General features: G+C 43.3%; 1 protein-coding gene across 2 annotated transcripts in view; it reads right to left on the bottom strand.

Moving 5' to 3' along the window:
• Positions 1–25268, bottom strand: part of plekhg5b (pleckstrin homology domain containing, family G (with RhoGef domain) member 5b) — a gene marked incomplete at its 3' end in the record, with an annotated part of 71582 nt that extends 46314 nt beyond the window's left edge. For both annotated transcript variants that reach the window (XM_084367654.1, XM_084367655.1), the window contains exons 1-2: positions 25181–25268; positions 7818–7894 (exon numbers count right to left, since the gene is read on the bottom strand). In XM_084367654.1, coding sequence (XP_084223780.1) covers positions 7818–7894; positions 25181–25262 — 159 coding nt within the window. In that variant the 5' untranslated portion in view covers positions 25263–25268. The remainder of the gene's footprint in view (positions 1–7817; positions 7895–25180) is intronic.
• Positions 25269–26590: the final 1322 nt, after the last annotated feature.

Genomic DNA, 26590 nt, shown 5'->3' with positions numbered 1-26590 from the left:
CCGATTCTTCAGAATCTACAGGTGTTGCTGAAATGTGCCGAAACACGTCTTCCACTGGTAAACACAAAACTACGTGGTCTACGTACAGTATGGTTTACACCTTCACCAGAATCAGCCAATTGCTTATAGTCACCTCTCCATTAATCTCTGCGTGACTGTGGTCTGACGTAAAATTAGTCATCGTCTCAGAGTCATTTGGCTTCTCTTTATGGATTAACACATCTCATAGGGCTGGAAAAGTACAGCTGAGCGGAAGACACTCCGTGATTGGTTCACAGCTGATGAGGTCCTTGTGTGTCTGTACACGAGGGAGCTGCCAGCCTGTCGTAGCCTGCTGGAGTGGCTGGGATCCAGTCTTACACCACTGGAGAGAAATGTCCACATAAACATGGGAATGTCATGTCTGAGTTTCTGTCTGTGACAGGATTAACATGATGTGTCGTGTTACATACGCTTCACGAGGAAAGATCGCTTATCAGCTGACGTGTGTCGTACGACGAGGCTCTTACAAGCTTATTCTTAAGCAAGAGTGATGATCAAATCAGTTTCCATTTAGTGAAATTATTTACAAGATGTCTCGTGACAAGTCAACCTACTGTAAACTCACACTGCTCATAGTCACAAAGCTGATAACTGTTTCAAAAATATGATGTAAACAAACAATGAGTGTTTCTCAAACTCAGGCTAGTCCATCACGATCCAAACTGGATCCTAACAGGGATTTCTGATGATCAACAGTGTTAAAATGCAAGCGAGGGCCAGTCGGTCCAATCCAGAGTATTTTTTCCAACAAATAAAACACCTTCAGGTTCAAATACAAGCAGTCAGGGTCACACCGTTACTGGATGCTCTGAACAACAGTAATACGTTAGTGATGAGTTTTGAATGCATTTCAGTTTTACTGGATAGTTTACAGGTCTAATTAAAGTCTGGCCCATCAGCCAACTGGGCCACAAAATGCTCACTGAAGCTGGCACCTGAACCCAAATCCTTTTAACCACACTAGCAACATTGGCAAGTGCGTCAGTCTGTCCACCATTTTGGCCCAGACTGAAATATCTCAGCAACTATTGCACTGATTGCCTCAAAATTTTGTCATTCATCCATCCATCTCAACAATGATTGGATGGATCACCCTGGACTTTGGGGCAGATATCCATGACCCCAAAGGATGAATTGAAAAAACTTTGGTGACCCATTGACTTTTGTATTTTGTGCCATGATCAGGTCAAAATTTAGGGATTTCGCTAATAGAACCGCTGTGCCTCAGTTCAGCCTCACGGAGCTGCTGGCATGACAATGATAGCAATAATAGTGGCCAACTGGTATATTGGTCGGCTTTACTACAAGTAATCTAACTCTTAGTAGTTTCACCAAACTGCAGCAGTGAGTCTCACTAAACTCAGCAGGCAGCCATGAACAGTAGCCACAGACTGATGAGCGCTGAGTGTAATGTCCGACACTGGTACATGAACAAATCTTAGCATGAAGCTACCTTTGTCACACAGTGCTCCGGTGAGTTTTTAACCCTGCTGAAAAACGTTAATGGGTCGCTAGTTTGATCTAACAGCTGCTTCCTTACAGAAGAACCCTGTTTAAAGTCACTTTTTTTTTCATAACATCCCCAAAAAACTGTCCCCAATGCATTTGCTGTGTGAGCAAGTACTTCAGTGTGTGTCTAGCAGGGGGATGAAATGCTGGAAAACGAACCTGCACGCTCTCCCTTCCCTTCATAAACACATTAACACCCGAATATCTCACCAGTCAGTTTCCTGTTGAAAAGCGATTAGGTAACTTTTCCTCTCTTCCCCTGATGACTTAACGACTCCAGAGTCATCAGAGCAACTGCAGACTATTTCCATTAGTGGGCTTGCATTACTTCATAAATTCAGCTTTCCAAGAAGTTTACAGTTATGGCTGAGGTCACATCCTTTTACATTTTTTTCCCCCAGAAAACTAATTTAAGGACTCTGTAGTCTGCAGTCACTCGAGTTACTTAAGTAAAATACAAGATGTGAGAAATACATGTGGATGGCAATCGAGCAAATCTGATGAACATATAGTATTTTCCTTTTTTAAATTACTTTTGAACGACGATGGAAATATTTGCACGGAGAGAAAAAAGGCAAAGAAAGAAAACATAGGAGGAAAGAAAAACAAGTGGCTGAGTGAAGCCATAAAATGCACAGCAGTTGTGCCCACCAGGACCTTTTGAACAGTAACAGAATATTCCTCAAAAGAGCAAAAGAAAGATAAGGAGGAGAGGCAGGTAAACTTAGAGGACACACACAGCTGTTTTAAATAGTCCCACAGTCGATACATGCTGAGTGACTGACTGCTCACACTTTGCAGGAGAAGTGATCTGGCTCTGGATGGAGCCGTACAGGAAGTCGGTGTCGTGAAACTGTGCACATGCGCAACAGTATGAGTAAGAATAACTTGTAATAAAAAAGCTTTTTAAACCTTTGAAGCAGTTTGAGTCTATACATGCAGAGGCCTGGTCCAGACGCCTGGTCTTGTTAACTGCCTGAGGGGGTTGGTTACCGAGATGGATGCCAATTGGCAAGACTTGCCTAAAAGGTCTTTAACTTCAATCAGGTGGATGGGAAGGTGTTAGACTGTTAGTGTGTCTGGATGACACTTAACTTAATCCATCTCTACCAGTAAATGGCACCTAATACCTTGGGCACCCTTCAGCCTTTTGACACATACAGAAAGTGGGCATCCGGCCCAAATGCGAGTGTTTACTTAGCAGCCTTAGTAGCTCCCTGTCGGTGTCAGCTAGGTGAGATTTCTTGGCCAAGCAGGTCAGCGGAAAGATAGTTTACAGTAAAATCAGTACAGCCAGTGCATCAGTCTATGTATAACTACATACTATAACTACAGACCATCTTGACGGTCCGACCTGCGAGTACTCAGCAGTCATTACTACAATATTACATGATTTAATACACCCATCTCCAAGCTCAGCCTTCGTTTTAAAAGTTTCATGACTGCATCAAAACGAATGTGGGCCAGTGAAGTAAAGTGTGGTCAGGTGTGACTAATCTCGGCCTCCTTGCTCGGATCATGCCCGACTTTGAACTCAGCCTCGATTGTGATCTAAACTACAAAACTGTTGTAGGAGTTTACAGTAGATTGTGGTGTTATCACGCTGACAAAAATCTTTCCACAGACAGACCCACATATAAACACCTGGCAAAAGACTTGAAATCACTTCCATGGTAGTAGTTATATCTCCAGGAACACATTTCGCCACAATGAAGCCCACATATACATTCTCAGGAACCGAAAACACTCCCAGCCAACGCTTGAGCATAAATAATTCAGTTCTAGTAATAAGGTCATTCTTTGTGGATGCGTCTATGCTTGTCTGACTAACATTATACTACTTCCCCTAAAACCTCAGCAAATGATTACTCATAACTTGTGACTGAATGGGGACAGAAAAGATGTGAAGAGAAAAGAGTGAATGGAAGCCAACCAAAAACACAAAAGGGGGTGAGTAACGGCATGAGACACAGACGCCAGGTTTCCACTGAAAAGCAGCGCAGGTTTTAACAGAATCGCCAGAAAAACTGCAAAAAGAAAAGGCGAGTTAATGTTTGCTTTCATTTCACTATTACATATATTGAGACTGATTCTCCTGATTCTCCAGTCAGATGCCAGTAAACCACTGCAGAAGAACGAGAAGACAGAATTAAAAGACCACCAGTCAATCATCAGATGGTGGGAATATATCGATTATAGATTTTTTTTCTATCAATTCGCCCTTTTTTCCATAAAAAAGTTTTGGCAATGTTTCAACTTTTTTTTAATTTTTATTTCTGCCGTTTCCTTTCTAAGTTTCTATGCGCATAACGAAACTGTGCGTAAAACAATGAGACAGAGATTGAGGACAAAAATTCAAAGCCAGCTGACTGAAACTTTTTCTTCATCCTTTCGGTCTCAGCTGAACCCACTCGCTTTTCACATTATCCCTGTGCCTCCAGCTGTTTGAGCTGGGAGGGGCCCATTGCCAAGGCGACCCACACCTTACCAGTTGTCTTGTCTGGTCCTGTCTTGTCAGAGCTGAGTGAGAAAGGGAGGGAGGGAGGGAGGGAAATGAGGGAGACAGGGATAGATACAAAGACGAGAGAGAGGGGGGGGAGCAAAGCGATCGGGGATAATAAGCCCTTCCATGTTGGAGTCTAGATCCAGGGAGCAAGCTCAGACTAGCATCCAGCGCTAACCAACATAATCTGAAATGAATCCCACCACCTCAGCCAAGAACTAACTCTGGATTGAACGCATCTGCCAGTGAGACACCTGCAGACTGATTTTAAATCCCACTGGCTTGCAGAAACCCACAGCAAAGTATTCAAAAGCACCAGCAAGCCCCGTTGGAAACACATGTGTCGGGCCATCTTAAAGCCTCCTAGTAGCCTTTGAGTGCTGTTGTGTAATGTGGTGACAGCGCTGAGCTACGGCAGCGCAAGTACAGAGGCTGACACCTGGTGTGATTTCAGTAAATTATGGTGCAGGTGAACTCATTCAGTTCCAGGCCAGTCATGCCGAGACTGGAAGAGACGCAGCCCCGTCGGGAGCTGATATATGGCGGTAGGAGACCAAAGGCAGGCCCGTCTGGGAATAAAATGGTTTAAATGCAGCGCAGGACCGGCCTCAGATTCTCTCTCTGTGTCCGTCTGTGTTTGTGTCTGCTCTGTGTCGTGCTGCCAAGCAGCCGGCATATCAAAGAGCCTATTCGTAGTTGCTTTACTCTTAAACTCTTAAAATGAAATATAAAAGTTTAATGTTTTTCATTTTCTGGGTTACAAAAAATGCCTTCTTTGATGCATCTAAATCTGTTTAGTGGGTGGACTTGGCTAAAGTCAAAGGATATATTTATGCTCCCATTCTTCGTAGAAATGTGCCTCTCACTTGTGAAACAAATGCAGAGCGAGCGAGTGAGTGAGTGAGTGAGCGAGCTCTGGAGGAGGATAAGCAGGCTTGTCATGACATTGCCCCCTGCTGCTAAAAGCTCGGTACAGGCGATACATGTGTAACTATTGAGCAACAGCCTTAAGGTTGAGCTAAATGGGAAATACACCGTCAGGAACGAGAACACGGCACAGTGAGTTCTCATTTTTCATCGTGCTGAAATGCCCAAACTATCGTGACTCATTCGTTCACTGTTCTCACTTCACATCTTAAAGTAATAAAACAAATCAGCAGAAATATTGTGAAATCTCAGGATATCCTGTCTTTACTAGAACAGAAAATATCATCGTGGGGTCAAGCCAAGAAGAGTAAGTGTTAAAAATAAAATACACTGATGCATCGTGACTCAATAATCTGATAATCTGTCTGATAATAATGTTATATTTTCATTCAACACTGCTCAGTGACTACACAGCCAGCGAAACTCGGTGTAATAAATTGTAGGAAAGAGTGAAATCTAAAGAAAACACATCGCCTGTGAACAGTTTTCATCCCCTCCGGAAGCTTTTTGTTATTGTTTGACAACATTAAATTAAAGTAGATTTATTGTGACACCAATCAACAGAAAGACTCTTTAATGTCTCTTAAATTAATAACTAACATACAAAATAGTTAACACTTGAAATATGAGTGCATCTGTGTCCAATACACACTCCAAGCTGAGCTGCTGACATCTGAGTTTAAAGTTCAACATTGGAAAGAAGTCGTCATCAGAGCGCTAAGATGTTTAAAGCTGGCTTATAGTTTCATACTGACAAGGAACAAATAAATATGTTTGTCATGACAAACTCACAGAGCGCTATGACCATAAGGGGGGTAGCTTTAAAACTTTAATATTTTGATACATTCTTATGGCTCTTGTCGGCGTTTTTAGCAGACATAGACAGCTTATTCAGCAAAAAGGCTCTGATAAACCACCTGCACCCTACCTGTCCGGCAGCAAACAGACAGGCAGAGTTAGTGACTCGCTGGTGAACGCGGTCGAACACGATGCAGCTAAAGAACCAGATATTTCCCTCAGGAGTTAGTAGAGACACGACTCCAAACAAACGATAATACTGATCTTTTTTCTGCTCTATGTGTAGCTTCATAAAGCGATATTAATGTTAATGTTGTGTTTACGGCTTATTTGGCTGCACCCAATCAGAAAAAACGTCAATGAACTCAAATGAAATCTTTCAAAGAACAAATACAGTCAAATTATTGTTTACGCTGATGTTTTGCTAATGGTCTTCACTAGTCTTCTTTGTCCATCTGTCCCAGTCCACACTGGGCAACCAGTCCTTCCTTAATCTCCTTACATAACACCATCAACCCTGACCCTGACCAAGGAGACCGGTGGCGTCAGACATGTTTTGTCCCGCACTGCCTCCTCCTTGTGCAACAGCAGGTCCTTCAAACACAAAAGGCTACTTAAAATACTTAGAAACTTAAACCCACATTTTACCTTGTTATTAACAACTCTGCAAGATCATCTTTACAAAAAACAAATGGAGGGTCCTTGTTATTTGAGAGGGGGCCAGAGAAAGTGGGTCTGGAAGACTCAATAACGTAAGGAGCAGGGGAAAAGGCAGGAGGATAGCTCCGGTTAAGCTCTTTGGCTCTCTTCTTCCTCCACTTTATTATTCTGGGTTGTCATGGAGAAAAACTATATTTAACCGCCTCTCTCTCGACACGTGCTGACTGAATTCACCGTGTCCTCTCTCTTTCCGCAGAGAGGACAGCAAAGGACAACATCTTGATTCAATGGGAAAAATCCGTCTAACGCTCGGCTCTTGCGGCAGGAGAGAGCTGACGAACCAAAACAGTCGAGGGACAGACAGACAGACAGACCAGACACTATGTCGGTTTCCCTTGGTCTTCTGGCCAGACTCCCATTTTCAGAAACCAGTGGCTTCAAAGGAATAATTCATTTCACAGTCTAGTGGCCAGACACAGAGCCCCGACACTCACGCCCCTTTTAACACCTAAAAGAAGAAAAGCAGCTTTGCCACTCGCTGATTCACCTTCACTGTGTGGTAATGCAACACACGAGAGATCCGATGACCTCTGGGGACATCCGACGGAGCCAAAAGCTTAAGGGGACCGACATGAGTTACGCCAGGGTGTGTGCACATTCATTTTGAAGCCGTTTCATTTTTAGTTCCTGTCTAAGTGGTAGTAGAAAAGCACTTTCTGAGGTGTTTTGGTGGCTCAGGGGTTTCAGATGCTGACCATGTAAAAGGTTCTGCAAATTACTACCATGTATGTAATTGCTCCCAAAAACGTCAAGTGTTTCCTGATCTGATGTCTCTATCCGCAGGACGTCATCATTTGTCAATGTCTCTGAAAACCATCCACTGCAAATCACTGATGCAAAAAAGCATTTTAAGGTTGAAGCTTGGTTAGTTAGGGTTAAGGAGAGATCACGGCTCGGGTTAAAATAACTACTTGGTTAAGGTCGTTTGTCATCATGGTGACAATAATAACCACTTGGTTAGGATTCGGGAACAATTGTGGTCATCGTTGAAGGAAACCAACGTTGCATTTTGGTATGAAACAGGAAACGAAAAGCAGTGACGCGTGGCAAAGTTTGACATTTTCTTAACCCATTCAACCACCCAGACCTCTCCTTCTGAAGGCCCCCAGAGGTTTTTGTCTCTTGAATATGTCATTATGTCAAAGTATTGCTTTAACTGAGACTTTGAGTAAAAAAATATTAGTTAAGACAGGTGATAAGAAGATTGTCCAGGACGGGAAGACTCTCAAGATAAGCCTGCTGACTGTCGTACTTGTCAGTGAAATCGGTCCCGGCACAGACCTTCTTTGAGTTGACCTGGCAGATTTAAGGGTCTTACCTTCGAAGCCCTCCGGCGCTCAGGACACTCAGGGTGCTGGCACACCACCCAGTCCTCCTCCTGGACGGGCTTGTCATCTGAAACAGAACACACAAGTCATTTAGACGTTGCTCTTTATCACATAAAAAACACCAAACCAGCCACCCAGCCAGCCACACATCCATTAACACACCTTTCTTGGTAAAGCTGTAAAAACAAACTGCAGACACGAAGACTGAAGTCACTGCATGTGTTTATATAAGAACGGAGTGAAAGAGAGGGAGGGAGAGTGACTATGAGCACAAGAAACACTCTCACACCATCACACAGGACCGGGAGGCCATGTCATAAAGTGAAAAAAGACAACTCTGGTTAAAGAGATTTCTCGGAGGAAAGGTAAACAGAGGGAAGAGGGTGGGGTGTGTCGCTGGGAGGAGATCAGAGAGAAATGAAAAACGACCAAAGAGACGAAAAGAAAATGGAGCAAATGAGAGGCAGCCTCATTCTGGTTTTTGTACCAAAGTGCACTCATCGTGTACTCCACTCCACAGTAACAAATCACCATTGTCAAATAAACCTCTAAAATCTACTTGACTAGTTAGCCAACGCTGCATCGAGGGTATGATAAAAGGCAGTGTTTAGGTCTACATCTTCTACATGTACACACACGATAAAGATATCATAACACAGAGCCTGAGCGCAACAATATTTATCTGCGTGCCTAATGAGAAAAACAGAGAATACACGTGCAGGAAGGAAGAGGTAAGAGCTGGGATGAAGAGCAGAGAGAGCTGGAGGGAGGGAGGGTTGGGACGGACGGTAAAGATGCTAGTTCCAAAAAGTCTCCAGTTTCTGGGCATGACGGGACTTTGTAGTAAAAACCTTTCCAGCGAGATCAGATAACCTGTTCGTTGCCATGTCACGTCTCCCTATTTGGCTGAGCTGCACATGCAGTATCATTACAGAATAATTAATAATAGAGACAGGCTGCTGCTAGAAAATGACGGCAATTGATGGCTGAAATTTAAGACCAACTTCAAACAATTTGACGTCATGAAAGATATTGTAAAGCAGCCGAGGCTCTTGTCTGAGCTGGTGTATGGAAACAAGTCACCTTGAGTCATCCACTTGGCTACAGCTACACTCGCAGGTCAAGGGTGCTTTTGGGGAAGAGGGAAAAACACTGTAATTGGTGCATACCATGGAGCCCATGGCTTCCCCACTGGGAAGGGAAGGGTCAACCTGCCTGCAATGAATTTGTTCAATGGGAGTAGAAACAAGGCTACAACTATGCGAGCTGCTCTGTGAGACTGCACTTAGGCACAGTGGTGCTTTGAGCTAAATGCTAACCTCAACATGCTAATATGCTGATGTTTAGCAGGTGTAAAGTTAACCTTTTCACCATCTTAGTACTATAAAAAGCACTACTAAACAGCGGAGGCTGATGGGAAAGTCATTACTTTTCCGTTATTCCTCATGAGTATTTGACTATTTTGACCTGATGATGGCGCTGAATGTAAAGTTAAAGGAGAAGACATTACAATTCATCTTGAAGACATTCACTCAGAGCCAAAAATGTCATGTTCCTGGTGGCATTAAAGGCAAAGTCAGGAGGATTTACCCTCTGGGGACCATGAATGTCTGTACAAAGTTTTGTGCTAATCCGTCAGATTAATTTGACTTTGACCTGCTGGTGTTGCTTGAAGAAAAGTCAGGAAATCACTATAGTCAGTAGGATTCATCCTCAGTGGACCATGAATGTCTGTACCAAATTTCATGCCAATCCAACAGACAGTTGTTGAGTTATTCAGTCTGGACCAAAGTGGCAGACCGACCAGCATCGCCATCCCTAGCGCCACGCCACTAGCGTCGCTAAAAAGTCCATTTGAACACCTTTCAACAATTCCTCCGAGGCAGAGTGTACTTTGTCAAACTTCAACCACTTCCCGGGAAAAGAGAGAAAAAAAAGTCTGTGCTGCGTCTCTGCTGTGCTGGGAGCAGGCCGAGACGCGCTCTCAGCTCCGACTGTGGCCTCTGCCAAGCGGGGCCTCAAGCTAATGGCTCCCTCAGGGTTTACAAGCAGCAGGCTGCAGAGGGAGCCTCCAGCTTTTATGGAGTGTTTCCCAAAGAGGCAGAACTTTCTTTACCACAAGTGGAACTTCACACATGAACTACATTCATCAGGTGGAAAGAAAGAAAAAAGGCTAATGTTGCTCTGTATCAGCTGGACTTGTAGATAAACAAGTGTTTGCTAAGAAGTCAGCCATATTCAGTTAAAAGGTGATAACGTCACTGTTTCTACAGCTCGTTTCCGCGGCCCCCAAGTAGCCGCAAAATCAGTAATTGCAGGTTGAAACAAAAAGGCTCCGTACAGCTCCTTCACTTGAGTTTCCTGAAGCCACAAGATCACAATTTGACTTCAAATTCTCAAAAATTTTTAGCTTAGCAGCTACAGTAGAGATTTCGGCTTTACGGGACGATCAGTGCGGAACCATTTTATGTTTTTTTACTCAGTTTATTCTTTTTTGAACGTTTTAAAACAAGTCCCCATCTACTTCAGTTGTTTATGGGGGGGGATGCAGAAACGCCGTTTAACTCTGAAGCTCCAGAGTTTTTTGTAGACTACAAAACTTCACCCTACTTTCAATTGGCATTGGTGTGATTAGATAATGACTGAAGATTCAAGACTGAGATTCAAAGAACTAAAACTTAAGTTGTATCAGATAGATTACATTTGCTATTTAGCTAAATGACTGCAATGACTACAAGGTTTGGTGCCAATACACAAATCTGCATACTTGGAACCACCAACTTGGAAATGAAACCAGTTATCAGAGCACAACCTGACTGAAACTACAGAAATGTGAAAAATAAATGAGCATTTGATCTGTAGTGATAAGTCAGAACTAATCCAGATGGGGGCGTCCGTTGGCTTGTCATGCACAAGGTGCATTGGAGGCACCGCAAATGAACGGGCCTGGCGACCTTTATTCAACTTGATTTTAAAAAAAGTGATCACACAAACAACCCAATTACCTCAAATCCACTCTGTCTCCCGCTGGTCTAAGCTCAAGCCTCTCCTTCGCCCCTTAAACTCTCTGCCCTTGTTTAACTACCTGTCCATCCTGTTGTATCATAACATCGCTGTATTATCTGCTGAGCTCCATCTTCCGTCCTACTTGCTCATATCTTGCTGACTCTCCCGCTTTTCTCTCTCTGATGAACTGGAATTCCTGAACTCAGCAGTGCTGATTAAGCCAAAAGCAAACACAAGCACACACTATACACGAACACACGTGACAGCAGACAATGAGCTTGCACACTAAAGAGACAGTGGAGCATCCCATCTACGCAGCTCTCCGCTGGCTTGTTCACCACAGAGAGACACTGCCTGGGGCAAAGACCCATTAGGCACCCATAAATAAGCCACAGCAGTGGGGGGGCGAGTTGGAGATGATGCACACTTGAACATGCAAGATGTACTCCAAGTATTTCAACTTGTCAAACTCCACTTCCTCAGTTTTTGGCCATCATGCAACTAAGTTTTAAAGTGGATATTAGTCAGGGTTCTTGAATTTTCTAGTAAGTGTCACTTTCTTTACTTGCGTGCGAGCTACAAGGGATCGTCAAAGCACTGTAGTGCTGAAACAATTAGTCGACTGATCACAAGGTGAATCACCAACAACACTAAGCACCAGAAATGTGTCGCTTCCAGCCTCTAAAATGTGATGATTTGTGTTTCTCTCTGTTTTGTATCATTGTAACTTGAATACCTTTAAGCTTTGAACTGCTTGTAAGGGAAAACAAGCTATTTAAAGAACTCACATCATGCTCTGGGGAAATTAATTATTAATTAAGTGATTAAAATAACTGAGCGACTAATTAATAATGAATACAGCCATTAGTCGCAGCCCTCAAGCATTCAGTGTCTGGGTACATTTGTAGTAGCTTTGACAGAAAAAACAGAGCACAATAAACACGTCAGTACATTATGAAATATACAGATTGTTTGTCTGAAGCATTAGTTATCCAAGTGCGCAACCCTATAATAAATAACTCCGGTATAAAATCACTTACTCGTACAATAATTGAGCACTTATCAAAACTCTAGCCGGCTACAGCTGTGATGTCAGCCGACAAAATCAACTGTTGCCGACATAAGAGGCCTGCTGTTGTCCAAAGCCAAGGATCCATTGTTTTGAATACTCTTTACTTAGTACTATTTCAAGTACATTTGCTACTGTTATCATTGTATACTGGAAAGCTTGACAGGTGTAGCAGAAGCAATGAAGGGGTGGCAGATCGTAGTAGTGCTGGGTATCGAACTTCAATACTTTTATGGCACCAAAAGAATTGCCTCGATACTATAGAATATTGAAAAATGTCTTCTCATTTGACACCAAAATTCAATACTTATGGAGTTACTCTCATCAGCAGCAGTGAGCCAATAAGCATGCACCAATAGCGTTGGTGATTGGCTGTCTCGGGGCAAAAGAATAACACTAGGTTACGCCCACAGATGGGGCTCACCGCCTGTATGTGTCATGTGATCGTTGATTAAAACGGGTTTCATAAAATTGGTATCGAAAAGTGTTGTTCAGGATCTGTTATTGAAGTCAATGTTTGTGTATTAAAAGTTTTTTAACGACACCCAGCCGAAGAAATCTTTTACGATGCAAACCAATATCAAACTAAAGGTTCCACCAAGTCTTCGCCATGTTCACTAGCTGTACTCATCTCCTCTTGCACCACCGCCTCCCTCAGAGCCCCACCAGTACTCCACGTTGAGGCCGGGAGAGGCCGAGCCAAGTACACGTTTAGCTGCGAGTCTCGCACACGTTTTTATGAGGAATGTTAAGAATGCCTCTCTCTGCCTTCTATTTGGTGAGATCGCATCATGGCACATAAAGACGGGGTGAGATTATTCTTTTGACTGCACTCCTCATTTTCACATCATGTTTTTACGAACCCCGTCACCCTGCATGTAATGTGACATGCAACTCCTTGGCAGGAGGCGGTCATGAGAAGGCTCCTGAGAGACGAACACAGGTGGCAGGCAGGCGGGACGGCATACGGACTGGGTGAACCTGGCAGAGCGATAGCCATATCAGCACATGCAGGGGGAGCAGAGGGACGGGAAAGTGAGAGCACACAAATCATAAATGTGGAATGAGATGACATGGAGGTAAGGAAGCCCTGCGGGGAAGAGAGGTGGGGATGTTTGACCTATCAGAAGGGTCAGATCAATAGATGGGCAGATCAACAGGCCTGAGCAAGGGAGGAAAAAATAGATTTTACAAGGATCAGGTCAATGCAGATATGAAGATATGATTTTTTTCTGCTAAATCACTCGTGATAAACTGAGGAAAGTCTTAATTACAGAGCACAACATTTGCCTTAGTGTATTCCTATAGCCCAAACCTTTACACCTGAAACCCCCTCTTACAGGTGAATGAGTCTGGGCCTGGCGAGCAGCCGTTAAAACACGAGCAGGTTGCAGCTGTTTCCAATGCTGAGGGTTCAGTGGCAGCGGGGGCAGGACGCAGCCCTCCTGCTTAATGTTGTTTTACCCCCATAGCGGTTAAATCACACACATGTGCATCACACACTCTCCTACCCCCTCCCTACATCTTTCTCCCTCCGCAACCACATCTGAGCGAACCCGAGGTCCCCACGTATAAAACTGAAAACCACCAAACAACAAGTGTAAACTGTTCCAGAGCGGGGCGGAGGAGCCGTCGACAATTTTCAACTTACAAGACGAAGAAAACCAAAAAATAACCCGTTTACTCTGCTGACTCATTTGGGAATCATCTAATGGCAAAGAGCAGTTTACAAAACAAGAGCTTTCTCAAGTCTCACCACGCACACGAGGGGGACTACATGACTGTACGACATCAAGGTAGAGCATTAGTCGAAAACTCAATACCCTGTCACCATATTTAAGAAGGGTCATGAGGGGGATTACTGCATTTCTTGAATTTTTCAGGGCATTTATGTCAGAAAAGTACAGTAATTGGTCGAGTACGAGCTGACTGTTATATAACAGCGTGGCCTTTTCGTGTCAGACTATTCTTTTTATGGGCTTTATTGGTGCTAAACTCCAAGTAAAACAGGAGCATGTTCTGCTGTTACTGGAACTCGTGGCTGACTATGACCTGAGGAATTCCAGCGTGTGCTCGTACACTCGGGATATTTTGGACCTGCCTGGTGAATGCAGTGTGTGTACGGCGGGAAGTAAGAGCTGGGATAAAGCCACGATCTGATATTCGACAGAAACCCAAATTAGGACTCGCAAAACAACCTAATTTTGTTCACATCGAAAGTTTTTTCCTGGTGCAGTCACTCAAACGCGCCGAGTCCACCTACAGTCGTCAGTCCATGTGCAGACTTGTAGTTGTTCATGAACCCTAATGGTAGTAAAATCTATTGCTAAAGCCTTTCTTTTTCATTATTAAATGTTAATACAGTGTGTCATTGATGTTTAATGTGTCATCTGACCTACCTGATGTGCTAAATCTACTCAAAAATCTTCTTATATTCATACTTATCCTAATAAAAATACTTTTGTTTGAACTGCGAGTGAAACAACCCTTAATTTCAACAAACAATAGTTATAATTATTGAATAATCTGACAATTGCTCTTCACTAATCTATAAATTATCCATCCACGCCTCATTCCTCGCCTCAGGATACCTTGTGTGAGTAATGGCTGCGGCGTCCGGTTATTCCTTTCACTGAACAAGTGTCTGCAAGATTTAGCGGTTTGTACAAGTGTCTTTTCTTAAGAAATTTCAAGGAAAACATGATGTGAGAACACGACCTCTCACACCTCAATTGTTAGAATGTGATCACATGTAAAAAGCGCTGAGGAACAGCACCTGTGGCGTGTCGCTAACTCTGAGCCCATTATTCACACAAGATACTGTTGTTTTGAAGTGTTCCCAAGAAGAAGAAGAAGAATTATTCCCAAAAATGACGAAGAAAAGGAGTAAAACCTCTCATTTATGAACCTGGAACCAGGAAATGTTTAGCACTGACTGATAAAACGCTTCAGCTTGAAAGCGACCCAAACATTTTCTGTATTTTGTTGCAGTTTAAAGCATGTTGACACACATATCTAACTGTCAAATGAAGACTGAGTTTTAAAAAGGCAGACAACAGATCAGCTACTTCAGGTCCGTATGTGTCTAGCCTTGTCAAAGTTTCACAAGGAAACAACTACAAATCTCACTTTTCAATTTCACTTCAAGCACTGAAGTCTGATGGCGTTTCCAAGTCCGGGAACGCAGTTGTGGCTCTAATTATGAAGCAAAACTGAGTTTTTGTGTCGGATTCTGTTCTATTTTGGAGAAAATAAAAGGCATCTTTAAGCTGAGAAGCTCTGACAGTGTTGGGAAATGTTTTCAGTAGAAGTTGGGGCTTAATTACAGAGCTGGTGAAAAGGTAAGGATCAAAGCTTCACTGTTCCCTCTGTGGCATTCCTCTTTTCGATCTCTGCCAAGCAGGTCTGCCTCAGCAGGCAGCGTCCTTAAGCTGACCAGAAAGTAGCCGGATTTCCAAGAGTCTGGCTGGCAGGGAGGAGAGGATGAAGAACATTCCTCCCCAGCCCTGTGTTATCACTTCCCCTTCACTAATGGCATAAATCGGGCGGCACAGCGGAAAGCAAGTGCCCCTGTGCCACGTCAAAAAAGCACTGAGAGGAGACAGGGAAGCATTTCAGTTCAGCTATGCACTTCTTCACTGGTAAATATTTCATCGGTGGAGCCGGTCTCATCCGCTCTTTCCCTCTCTTCTCTCTCATGTGAGGTTGTCTTTATGCCAGGTCACTGAGTGCTTTCCACGGAGGAACAGAGCAATGGAAAAAAAAAAAAAAACCTTTCCATGATGGTGCCTAAATCCTGAGCTCAAATGTGCAAGTGAACCAGTTAATCATCCGCTTGAAGAAAAGTTGCATGTAACGATGTCAAGTCACGTCTGATCAATGTTAAGCGTCGCGCTGAAACACCCGTCATGTTGGATGAATGAGGATGAGAGTTAGTCGAGGAGGTCTGAACCACACACAGGGTTCCTACTTCTTCTTTTATTATGCTGAATATTGTTGTAATGTTATAAATAAAGAGATTTCAAACGTGACAAGAAGGTTAAACTGAACCAAGTTTATATGTTGCTGGTTCCTCTCAACCATGAAAACCATGTAGAGTCTACAGCTGAGCTGGCTGCTCTGTTGGACTGCACAGTGGTCAGCATGCTAACATCCTGATGTTTAGCATGTTATGTTTGCCATGTTCATCATTTGAGTTTAGCAAGTTTACATGTTAGCATTTGCTAATTAGCACTTAACATTGAGTACAGGTGAGGCAGGTGGGAATGTGATTAACTCTACAGGTATTTTGTCAGTGATGTTTACAAACGAGGTAAAATAACTGCATATAATGAAAATATAAATGTGGAAATTTTTGCAGGAAGCACATTGGTGATGGAGGTAGGTTAGTGGGTATGTGTACAACATTCTGAGTCAACTAGAATGGCACTCAGTAGAGTGCATACCTCCGCCAAGGCCCAACAGTCAAAGTGACAAAAAAATTCCCAGATCCGTCCCTTTATACGGATCCACATCAAAAGTTAATCGGGTCTATTCTGGGCCGAGAGCCATCCTTCATCCAAGTTTTGTGGCAATCTGTTCAGCAGTTTTCGTGTTACCTTGCTGACATCCAGCCAACCAACAAACAAACAAACAACCTTGGCGGTGTTGGCGGAGGTCATAAAAGTATCCTACTTGTGATAAAAAAAATAATTATTTTTTTAAATCTGTTCACTCCCCAAACTGACCTAACTGTTGGCATTGGAGCAAATAATCCAAAATAAAATGGATAAACAAATCAGAACCAAACCACCGCCCGGCCTCACACTCATGCACACACACACACACACACACACACACACACACACACACACACACACACACACACACACACACACACACACACACACACACACACACACACACACACACACCACTTACTCAGGTGCTTACCACACAGATCATGGATGACGTCCAGGGATGAGGACCAGGAGTAGCGCTCTATTCCCATTTGTGAGAGAGAGGGCGGCAGTGCCTCCAGCTCATACGCTCCACGCTTCTTCCAGTACGTGAACATTATAACTTCTTTAATCAGCTAATGCTAGTTCAAATGAAAGCTAACTGTAAGCAGCCCCTGACCCACCCAAAAAACAATGCCCCGAACTTCTGCAGACAATCAACAATTCAACCTTCTCGTCAACCATCTTTTTTAATTTAAACCATGCCAGCCCAACTCAACTCTAAACTCCTGCCAACTGCCAGCACCTGCACAATTACCTCATCCAGCTAAGCCTCAAAACACTTTACTTTGAACCTTCTGTCCAAGTCTGATTCTGCTTCGAGGCCGGTCCAAGTGAGCAAACAGACTTTCCTCAAGTACAATCCATTACATCTCCAGGCAGGGGGCCATGTTATTGATCCTAAATCTGGAATGAGCTCTACCTCTGCCATCCAGGTTTTAAATTAGTGACAGGTAATATAACTGAACACACGTCGCTCACACGAAGCAAAAAGACTAGCACATTTCTCTCAACCTTAATTTCAATGCCTCTTTCAGTTGATTTTTCAGTTCTCCACTAATCATCCACTAAAAGCCACCCCACAAGTGCTGCTGACAAGCACCAAATGCTGCCCTCTTCTAATCCATTTAACAGAGCTATTCCTGACTAAATTACAGACGCCCAACTGCTAAAAAGATGTCGCAAACTCATCTCCAGCAGCAAGTGAAATGTCCTCTGCTGCCGCCGCCTTCCCTGAGCCCCGACTTCATCCATGGCAAAGTTTTTCAAACTGTACAAAACTTGTGCGTGAGGCAAGCTGCTCATGTTAAAGCACTGTGTAGGATCTCCTGGCGATAGGGGGGCTTTTCTGCCCACTCCATCAGACAAGTGTTGTATTCATGCAGAGGTGCGTTGCATGCTGGGACAGGCAATCTGGGCCAATGGCTTCTGGACCGGGTGACACAAAGATCTCTTTTAAACCTCCTCCCACATCCAGAGTGGACTTTCTTTATGTTTTGCGCAAATTGTAAAAGGCTGACATTTTTCTGCATTCATCAGTGCCCGCGCCCTTTATGTCTCCTCAAAGATTTATTCCTTTTTTATGAATGCACCAGCTCTGTGGTGACTGTGCTCAGTTATTTCTGTGGAGGTACAATGCACACATTGGCCTCTTGGGAGATGAAAAAAATATGACCGAGAGGGGTTTGATTATAAGATGCTTATCCGAGACAATGCGCTCCACTTCTCTTAATATCTTTGAAAAACAGCTCTAGGGTTAAAACAACACGGAGTTAGATATCTCAACTCAAGGCATAATATTTTCCCCAGTGTCGCTTAAAGGGCTGATGCACTGCTATTATGCATCTAAAATGGGAGAAGAAATACTGTGAGAATGTACTGCACCGGCCGGGGGAAGGGAGGGACGTTGTCACACACAACGACCCACATGTCCAATTTTGGGATAAGAAATTAGAGGGTAGGATGGGAGCCGGTTTGCTGCTCAGCTCTGGGCTTTGCAGACATATGGTAATAATCTGAAGCAGCTTTGAGCACGCGGCTTCCCTTTTAATGAAGAGAGCAGTCGTGCAGCATGAGAACTGGCCTACAAATACAAGGGCCAATTTCCACCTACTGCGGAAACAAAGAGCGAAGCAGAGGAGGTATTAGACAGCCTCGCTTTCATCGTCATCCGTCAGATCACCTTTTAATAAAAAAGATGCTTTTTTTAGCCGCCGCAAGGCCAGAAAGTACCTGCCTCCACTTTGGCACTCGAACTGACATACAAAGGTATTTTGATCTGACCTCACACAGAAAATATTTTGGTTATGAAACTAAATCGTATTACATTAATTCAGGAATGGACTGAATGATAACACCGACACGTATTCTTTCCACAGCGAGAGGCTCTGGCAGCTGTGTGCCGGTACACATGATCCAGATCCAGTCATCCGATTAAGCTAAAGTCTAATGACCACGACCGGGATGTAGGTGAATCTAGTCCGTCAGGTTAGAACGATTTAAAAAGTACTCCAGCAATTTAGTTTCGCACTGAAACTGGACAAAAAACCCCACTAGCATCTGACTTTTGTTTTTAAACCAGGTCTGATCGGCTGGGGTGAAAACACAACACCCGGGTGGACGCACTAATTGTTGCCCCTTTTGATGCTATAACGTGTATTGTATTTACAGACACTGGCTTTGCTAATACTTCCCCATCTATCTCTGTTCAAGCAGCGCTTCAACATGATACAGTTGAAGTTTAGTTTGAAAGAGAGCCTGAAGTAAAAGATAGAGCCACTACATTGTCATTGGCCTCCATGTCAGTACCTGATCCTTGCCAGCTGCCTGATTGTTGCTGCACATGTGCAACTTTAAACACAGATAAGAAAGAAGTGAGGTGACTCACTTCTTAGCTACTTTCATCATCAGCTCCAGAAAGGACAATGGCAATGGGAAAGGAGTCAATCGCCTTTCCTACGGTTTACCCGTGTTTAAAAAATCTGGATATACTCACTAATTTTGGTGTAAAAAACACTCATGATGCAACTCAATCTTTTAATTAGACCTGCCCCGCCTCCTGAACGCCCTCATCTCTCAAACCCCTTCACTGCCAGTTGTTATAATGGATGTAAGGAGCGGCTCGGTGTGTTGTTAGCATAATTATTTTACTGAAAGAGCTTTGATGTCATCTGCCTGCACATTAAAAGAATAGTCCGACAAAGGCACACGTTCAATTTTTAAACCATCACTCATCCGTCACCTTTAGACAAAGCCAGGCCAGGTGTTTCCCTCTGCTTCTAGTCTTTATGCTAAGCTAAGCTAATAACTCTAACTCTGGCTGCAGCTTCATATTTAAAGGGACACACGTGACAGAGGTATTAATCTTCTCATCTAACTCTTGGCAAGAAGTATTTCTTAAAATGCCATACTACTATATAAATATGTCATATCTTTGCCATTAAATACGACTAAAACATTTGAGTTCTTTGTTACAAACGTATTTAATTCACTCTGGGGCTCATTAACAAGAACTAATGTCGACTCAACTACCTCCAATTTGTTGTAGCGTGAGACAGAAACGGCTCGTGTGCCGAGCGTGAATGAACTAACTTCTAAGTAGGATCACACTCACTAAAGTATTAATGGTGTGTTGAGAAATGAGTGTGTGAGCGGCTGTACGACAAGACTGTAAATGAGCCGCTTTGGAGTGTGTGCGCTGCAGGGAAGCAAAAAAAAAGTGTGCGAGGCAGAGTGTTGACAGAGGGAGTGCAGTTGAAGGCTTGTGCGTGCCCATATGGAGGAGGTTTTGGGTTATATTTAGTAAGGTGGCCCATCAAACGGGCCGAGGTTAACCCTTCGCCGGCACAACTTAAGAGTAGGAGAAGTTTGAGACTTTCACTCGGTGTGAATCCTGTGAAAGGAAGAAAAGATGCAAAAGATTTAGATCTGTTTAAGACACTTATAAACTTCTTCCAGCCTGAATGTTTATCTATCTCAGAAGCAGAGTAATGAGTAGAGGGATCGACTGATATGATTGTTTTTTTCCAGACCAATACCGATTATTATCAACGAAGAAGACAGATAACCGATATTTGAGACCGATATACATTTGCAACACAAGTGAAAATCTTACTGTCAATGACCAACAATGTTATAAAATCAACTCAAGTAACGTACTTGAATGGACTTTACCAGTACTTTACTTGAATATTTCCATTTTCTGCTACTGTATACATCCATCATATCAACCAATTTGATGACTTTAGTTACTAGTTACTTTGCAGATTTAGATTATTCAGTGTTTAAAGGTTATTTACTTGTGAATTGTGACCAATCAGACATTAAGTGAAACCACAGATGGAGAAAGACTGCTGCATCAGAGCCAAAGCAGCACATTTTAAAATAACCAAAAAACCCAAAATGCTGAATATGTGCCCCAATAATGAGTCTGTCCCTAATAGATACAGCCTGTGCCTGGTCATTTATTCATCTGCATAACCCACATCTTCCTGCTAACAATACTAAAAGAGTCTACAGCCATGAGGCAGACACACGCATGCTAACATTTGCATTAAACACAAAGTTAAGTACAGGCTAACAGGGTTTTCATTAGTTTAGCATGTAATATTTAAGTCAAATTATACTTCTGACCATATGATGGCGGTAAAAACTTAAAGGATCCCCACAGTTTATCCTGAGGGAGTACAGGATTGGACATAAATATCTGAAGCCAAATTTGTTGCCGATACATTAATAGCTGTTGAGATATTTCAGCCACATCAATCAAGTTTTCAAGCTATATCCAAGAAGGGACAGGGTACCCTAAACAGATTTTAACCATATTATCAACAGATGTATTGTAATATATTCTTCCGATGGAAACATAAACCCTGATATATCGACCACGTTGCTGAAAGAAGAGCGTGTAGCAGGACCGTCCCCACCGGGTGAATTACTATGAGCCTGTCGTGTAATTTACCTGTCCATCCTTAAACCAGCAGTTCACATAGGACAAACAGCCACTCTTCAACTTGTTGATATGAATAATCCCATAATTGAAACAATCTGGTTAAAATTGTAGTGGGGGCTGCCGTTGAGAAGCCAATAACAGAGTCAACAGGAATCAAAAACACTTATTCCCCAAAAGTACAGTTATTGTCATGTGGAAGGCAGCAATACGCATAAACAGTCATTTGGCAAAAGGGTGGAGGTTAAAAATGTGGAGGGACACGTTCGGAGATAAACATTTGCCGTTACGTTTCTTAAGAAGGTGTGTGTGTGTGTTTGTGTGTGTGTGACCTTAACATAGCCCCTCTAATTATCTGCTGCACAGTATGAAGACGGAGCAGCTCACTGTTGGTCTATTCTCAACACAGAGCCTGAAGGGTGACAGACAGACAGACGATGTGGGGTTTGTTGTCGATCATATCAAATGTAAAGACAAACACTGAGCGATGAACAAACACACGAGCCTGCGTTAGATTAAAAAGATTCTGCAAACCAAATTAAATGAAAATGCAAACAGAGCCCGACAGATTGTTTTTCTGTCTGATGATGCAGAGGATGATGACAGAAGAAGAAGAAGAAGACCCCTCAGGGTTAGGACAACAGTGCATCATCTGAAATTTGAACCGAGAAACAACGTCTTCTGTAGTGAAGCAACGTCCCACAAAAAATGAGAATAACAGCTATACAACGCGCTGAGAACGGAGGGTAATAAGAGCTAAAGAGTTAAGAGCAGCAGATCTGGGAGTCCTTTGTAGGAGAAAGGGACGGCCGTTAAAGATACGACAGATGCCTCCAGCTACGAGCACGTTCATGACTTCATTTGTGACTGAAAACAACGACACTGATACTCGACCGAAGTGTAGAAGACCAAAACACCTGTTGTACCTGTGTATTGTGTTGTTCACGTGCGCTCATGGAGCCTCAAGAAATATTTCGACATTGAGCAATTACTTTGCTTTGTTGCTGAGGGTTATACGAGAAGATTGATACCAGTATTATCTCTGTATGTTGCGTATGAAGCTAGATCCAGGAGTCATTTAGCTTAGCATAGCATAAACACTGGGTGCAGCTAGCTTGGGTCTGTCCAAAGCTCAAATATGTTGTTAATATGTACATAAAACATTGAAGTTAACGCAGTCACTTCCTGGAATCCTTCCTTTTGTTTTCTGCTAACCCAAGCTAAGCTAAGCTAAGCTAAGCTAATAGCTCTAGCTTTATACTTTTCTACTTTATGTCTTTGTTGCATAAACCTACAATATAGCCGCTGTAGTTGCTCAGAACCAGCCAGCTCTGGAGGAAGAGCCAGACCTTCTTGGAGGTCACGCTGGATTCTGGCTCTGATCCGAAGCCATTTACCGACAGGAGTGGAGCTTATGTTTGCGATAATGTAAAGTACACAACTCAACAAAATGTAAAGAGAGAGGTCTGCTCGTTTGTAGACATTTCACTGAAGGATTCTTAGATATTATATCTTTAAGTTTAACTGTTGGTTGAGAAAAATTCTGTGACGTCTGGTCTTGTAAAGTCATTTCGAAGCCCAACGGACAAATGTGTTATATGACCTATATGTCATCCCTGCTGTAGGGAAACTCATGTACAGGAAGTGCAGTACAGAATGTATGTGATGCAGGGAAGGAAATGAATTTTTTGTCAGACACTAAGGAAGAGGATCAGAGAGTCACTGCATCAGTGCTCGGTTTGTTTTCCGTTATAATTTGTAACACATATCGTCATTCAACCAGAGAAGAAACAAGCTGCGTTGCGAGGCTGACCAGTATTTACTGTGGTGCACGCTGAAGGCAAAACTTCCAGTCTCAATCAAAATCACCACTAGCCATGAAACAGTACAAACGCAGTACATATCCTTCATAAAACAAGTAAGATGAGTTGCAACATGGCACATGAAGCTGGACACGAGAGAGAGAAAGACATGAAACAGCAAACTGTGACCTCGGAGCAGCATCAGGAAAAGGCAGAAGTGCAAAGAGTGGAAAAGAGAAAGGAAATTACTGCCGGGAAAAAAAAACATAACAATGGAAAGAGAGTCTGAAGAAGGAAGTTTGAACTGCAACAAGCCACGAGCCAGGCAGAAATCACTAACACACACACACACAGACACACACATCACTGCATATGCACCCAGATTATACCGGTCTACTCAGGATCGAGCCTCGCAGCAGGAAGACTCAACACTTCAGATGTTCCCTCTCACCATCAGGTCCATTTAGTGGCTGTTGTGGAGCTCTCGGTCGTATCACATGACCTCCAGGGGCAGATGGGAGTGTGCCCAGCTGTCAGCTAATTAGGAGATGTTCAAATTTCCATTTTTTTCATCACCTTTCTGAGGAAACTCCCATCAGCTGATGAAGGTCACGCGATGCGATTAACGGACCTCGTACCGACACCATTTTCTGAAAGTACTGTAACAAAATGAGCCTCATCTACACGAACCAGAACTCCTTCTACAAGTTCACAACCAAACTCAATCTTCTGATTAAGATCTCGTGGTTTGATCGAGAGCTACTGAAAGGATCACATGCGTAATGAAGCCTTTTCGACGAACGACTTCTTTTATGACGGTTGACACTTTTACATCCTGACGGATCATCAAAACGAGCATCAGCTGAGGATTTTTCTCGCTCTTGTTTTTTGTTTTTTCGGTTGGTGGACAGAGACCAGACGAGACATCTGGTCCCAGATTAGACCAGTGTGTTTAAGACAGGCTTAAGACTCTGGTGGCCTGGAACACTGAAGGTATCCAGACTCAACCAATTAAGGCTGCTAAACTTTAACTCCGTGCTTACAGTACGAACCCATGAACTGCCAAGCGCTACATACATCACACCTGTGAGGCCTGAGAGCTGAAACGAGGGACAATCAGAACAGAAACTTCTCACTTAAATGTCCATGTAAGCTGATTTCTTTTGGGCTGGATGATTTATGATAAACCTGAGTGGTTTGTCAAGCTCGGGAGGGAAAAGGCAGAATATCTTGTTTACGTCCGAGCTGCAAAATAACCTGTAATTTTCATTTAATATTTAATGTTTTGACCGCTGCAACTGCACATCTGGTGTCATGAGGGCTGGACACTGTGTGTGCATGACATGGAAATAAAAGAAACCAATCAATCAATCAGTCCAGTAATCGATTAGTGGATAATTGGTCATGGTTTTGAGAATTAAGAAGCAAAACTGAGACGTATTCACTCGTTACAACTTGTTAAATGCGACTATTTATCTGTTTTTCTTCCTCTCCTGTTTTTGTCAACTCATTCTTGGCGCTCTGGGCATTTTTCACATTTTTCCGATTGCAGATTAATTACTTAATTGTTAGTTACAGCCCCCCCCAAATATTAACATTTCCACTTTGATCTGACTTATGGGGCTGGGAAAGAGAAGAGGAGCAGAGATAGCAATACAATAAATAGTGCTGGTTAGAGATTTACAAGACGTAGTATCTATCATCTGAGTTTATGTTGGGTTGTCAGACGGCCCTTCATCATGAGGAAGAGCTTCAGATCAGACTGTACTGTCCTCCTCTCTCTCTGCCTCCAGCTGGGATAATTACTCAGCTCATTTTTTTTTTTTTTTTTGCCAAAACCAGCCATTAACTGTGATGACTGGAGGGAAAGCATGAAACAAAGATATCTGCTGGAGGAGCGTCCTCTGAACAACACACAAGGTGACTCATTCTTCTTTTTAAAGGTGCTGACTTGATCCAACAGCTGCTGATGCAGGCATGACTCTGAAAAAAGGCTGATCAGTGACTAACTTCATGAATTTTTACTTACTGAGTCGTAATCTGAGGCCAAGCCAGCTCCTTGGTGGCGATTTGTGCAGAACTGAATTCATGGTCCACTTGCTTGGTACCATCTATGCCTCCAGTCCTCCTCTTGAAGAAGTCCCCCCCACCCCCCCTGCCACCAACCAGCACCACCACCAGCTTCTTCAGCAGGTCCGTCCGTTCGCAGGCTTTCACAGCTTAAATCACCCAGAGATGTTTTAATCAGCAGTCTCCTCTCCTCTATGGCATTCTCGTCTTCTTCCCCCCGTCCTCCTCCTCTGAGCCTTTGTAGGATCTGATCGGTGGCGAGCAGCACAAAGCTGCAAACTCACATCACGGTGAACGCACTGCTGGAAAAGAGTGGCCAAAAAGCATCCCTACGACAAAAAAACAAAAAAGTTTACCCACCGAGCTGCTGCTGCTGCAAGCTGCAGGGTTTTGGGACAACCGTGCTAAGCTGTAAATAACCTGTTGCTTACTGGCTGGAAGAAAAATCTCCTCTCGACGTCCAGAGGGGAAAAAAACCCGTCTGGTGGTGGTGGAGCTCGGTGGAAGTGGGGGGGTTTTACGCAGAGAGAAGGAAAACCTTCACCCGGGGATTTAAATCAGCGGATTCGTGAATGGAGTTTGGTCTATCAAACTTTACGCACCGAGCAGCCGGAGTTGAACGCATATTGTTCCGCCGCTTCGTCTCGCCGCCCCCTCTCTCTCTCTCTCTGAGCAACAATCGGCTCTCCTCCATTCATTCAGACAACCTGGATCCACAAAGACCGAGTGCAGTTTGTCTCTCAAGTGGCGCCGTGTTTCAGCTAGAGGCGCCAGAGACACGCAGACAGACAGCACAGCAGCACACAGGCAGAGGTGCGTTCAGGTTCCGGCTGATTTAGTCCAAAGAGCGCTCAGGTGTCTGTCCCAAGCAAGTCACAATGATTAGCTGAAACAAAAATAAAAACACACACTTTTCTTCATTCCGGCTTAAATGAAGGGAGATAAAACTAGAAGTATTTGCAGTTTCTCACATTAATCACAATCGTTGATTTTGTCGGCTAAAGTGACGACAACTTCAAAGGAACCTGTGCCGCTGCTAGCAGATTTTAGCTAGTGTGTGCTAATGCTAGCGCTAAAAATAAACATTCAGCTGTCTGTCCCATTGGTTGTCACAAGCAAGTCACACAATTTCTCATTATATATATTAACAGACAATGGTTGGGGTTTTTTGCTAGCAGATTTTAGCTAGTTTGAGCTAATGCTAGGGCTAAAAGTTTGTGGGTCGTTAAAAACATTCAGGTGTTTTTCCTGTCGGTTGTGCCAAGCAAGTTATAGCTTGTTAGCTAAAAAATAGTCAAAATGAGTGAATACGTTATCAAAAAAACCCAAAAACACCTACCTTTCTTCATTCCACCTTAAACAAAGGGAA

Source organism: Pagrus pagrus (genome assembly GCF_965226575.1).
Source record: "Pagrus pagrus genome assembly, chromosome: 11".
In the NCBI taxonomy this organism is placed as follows: domain Eukaryota; kingdom Metazoa; phylum Chordata; class Actinopteri; order Spariformes; family Sparidae; genus Pagrus; species Pagrus pagrus.
This window is presented reverse-complemented; position numbering and strand designations above follow the sequence as displayed.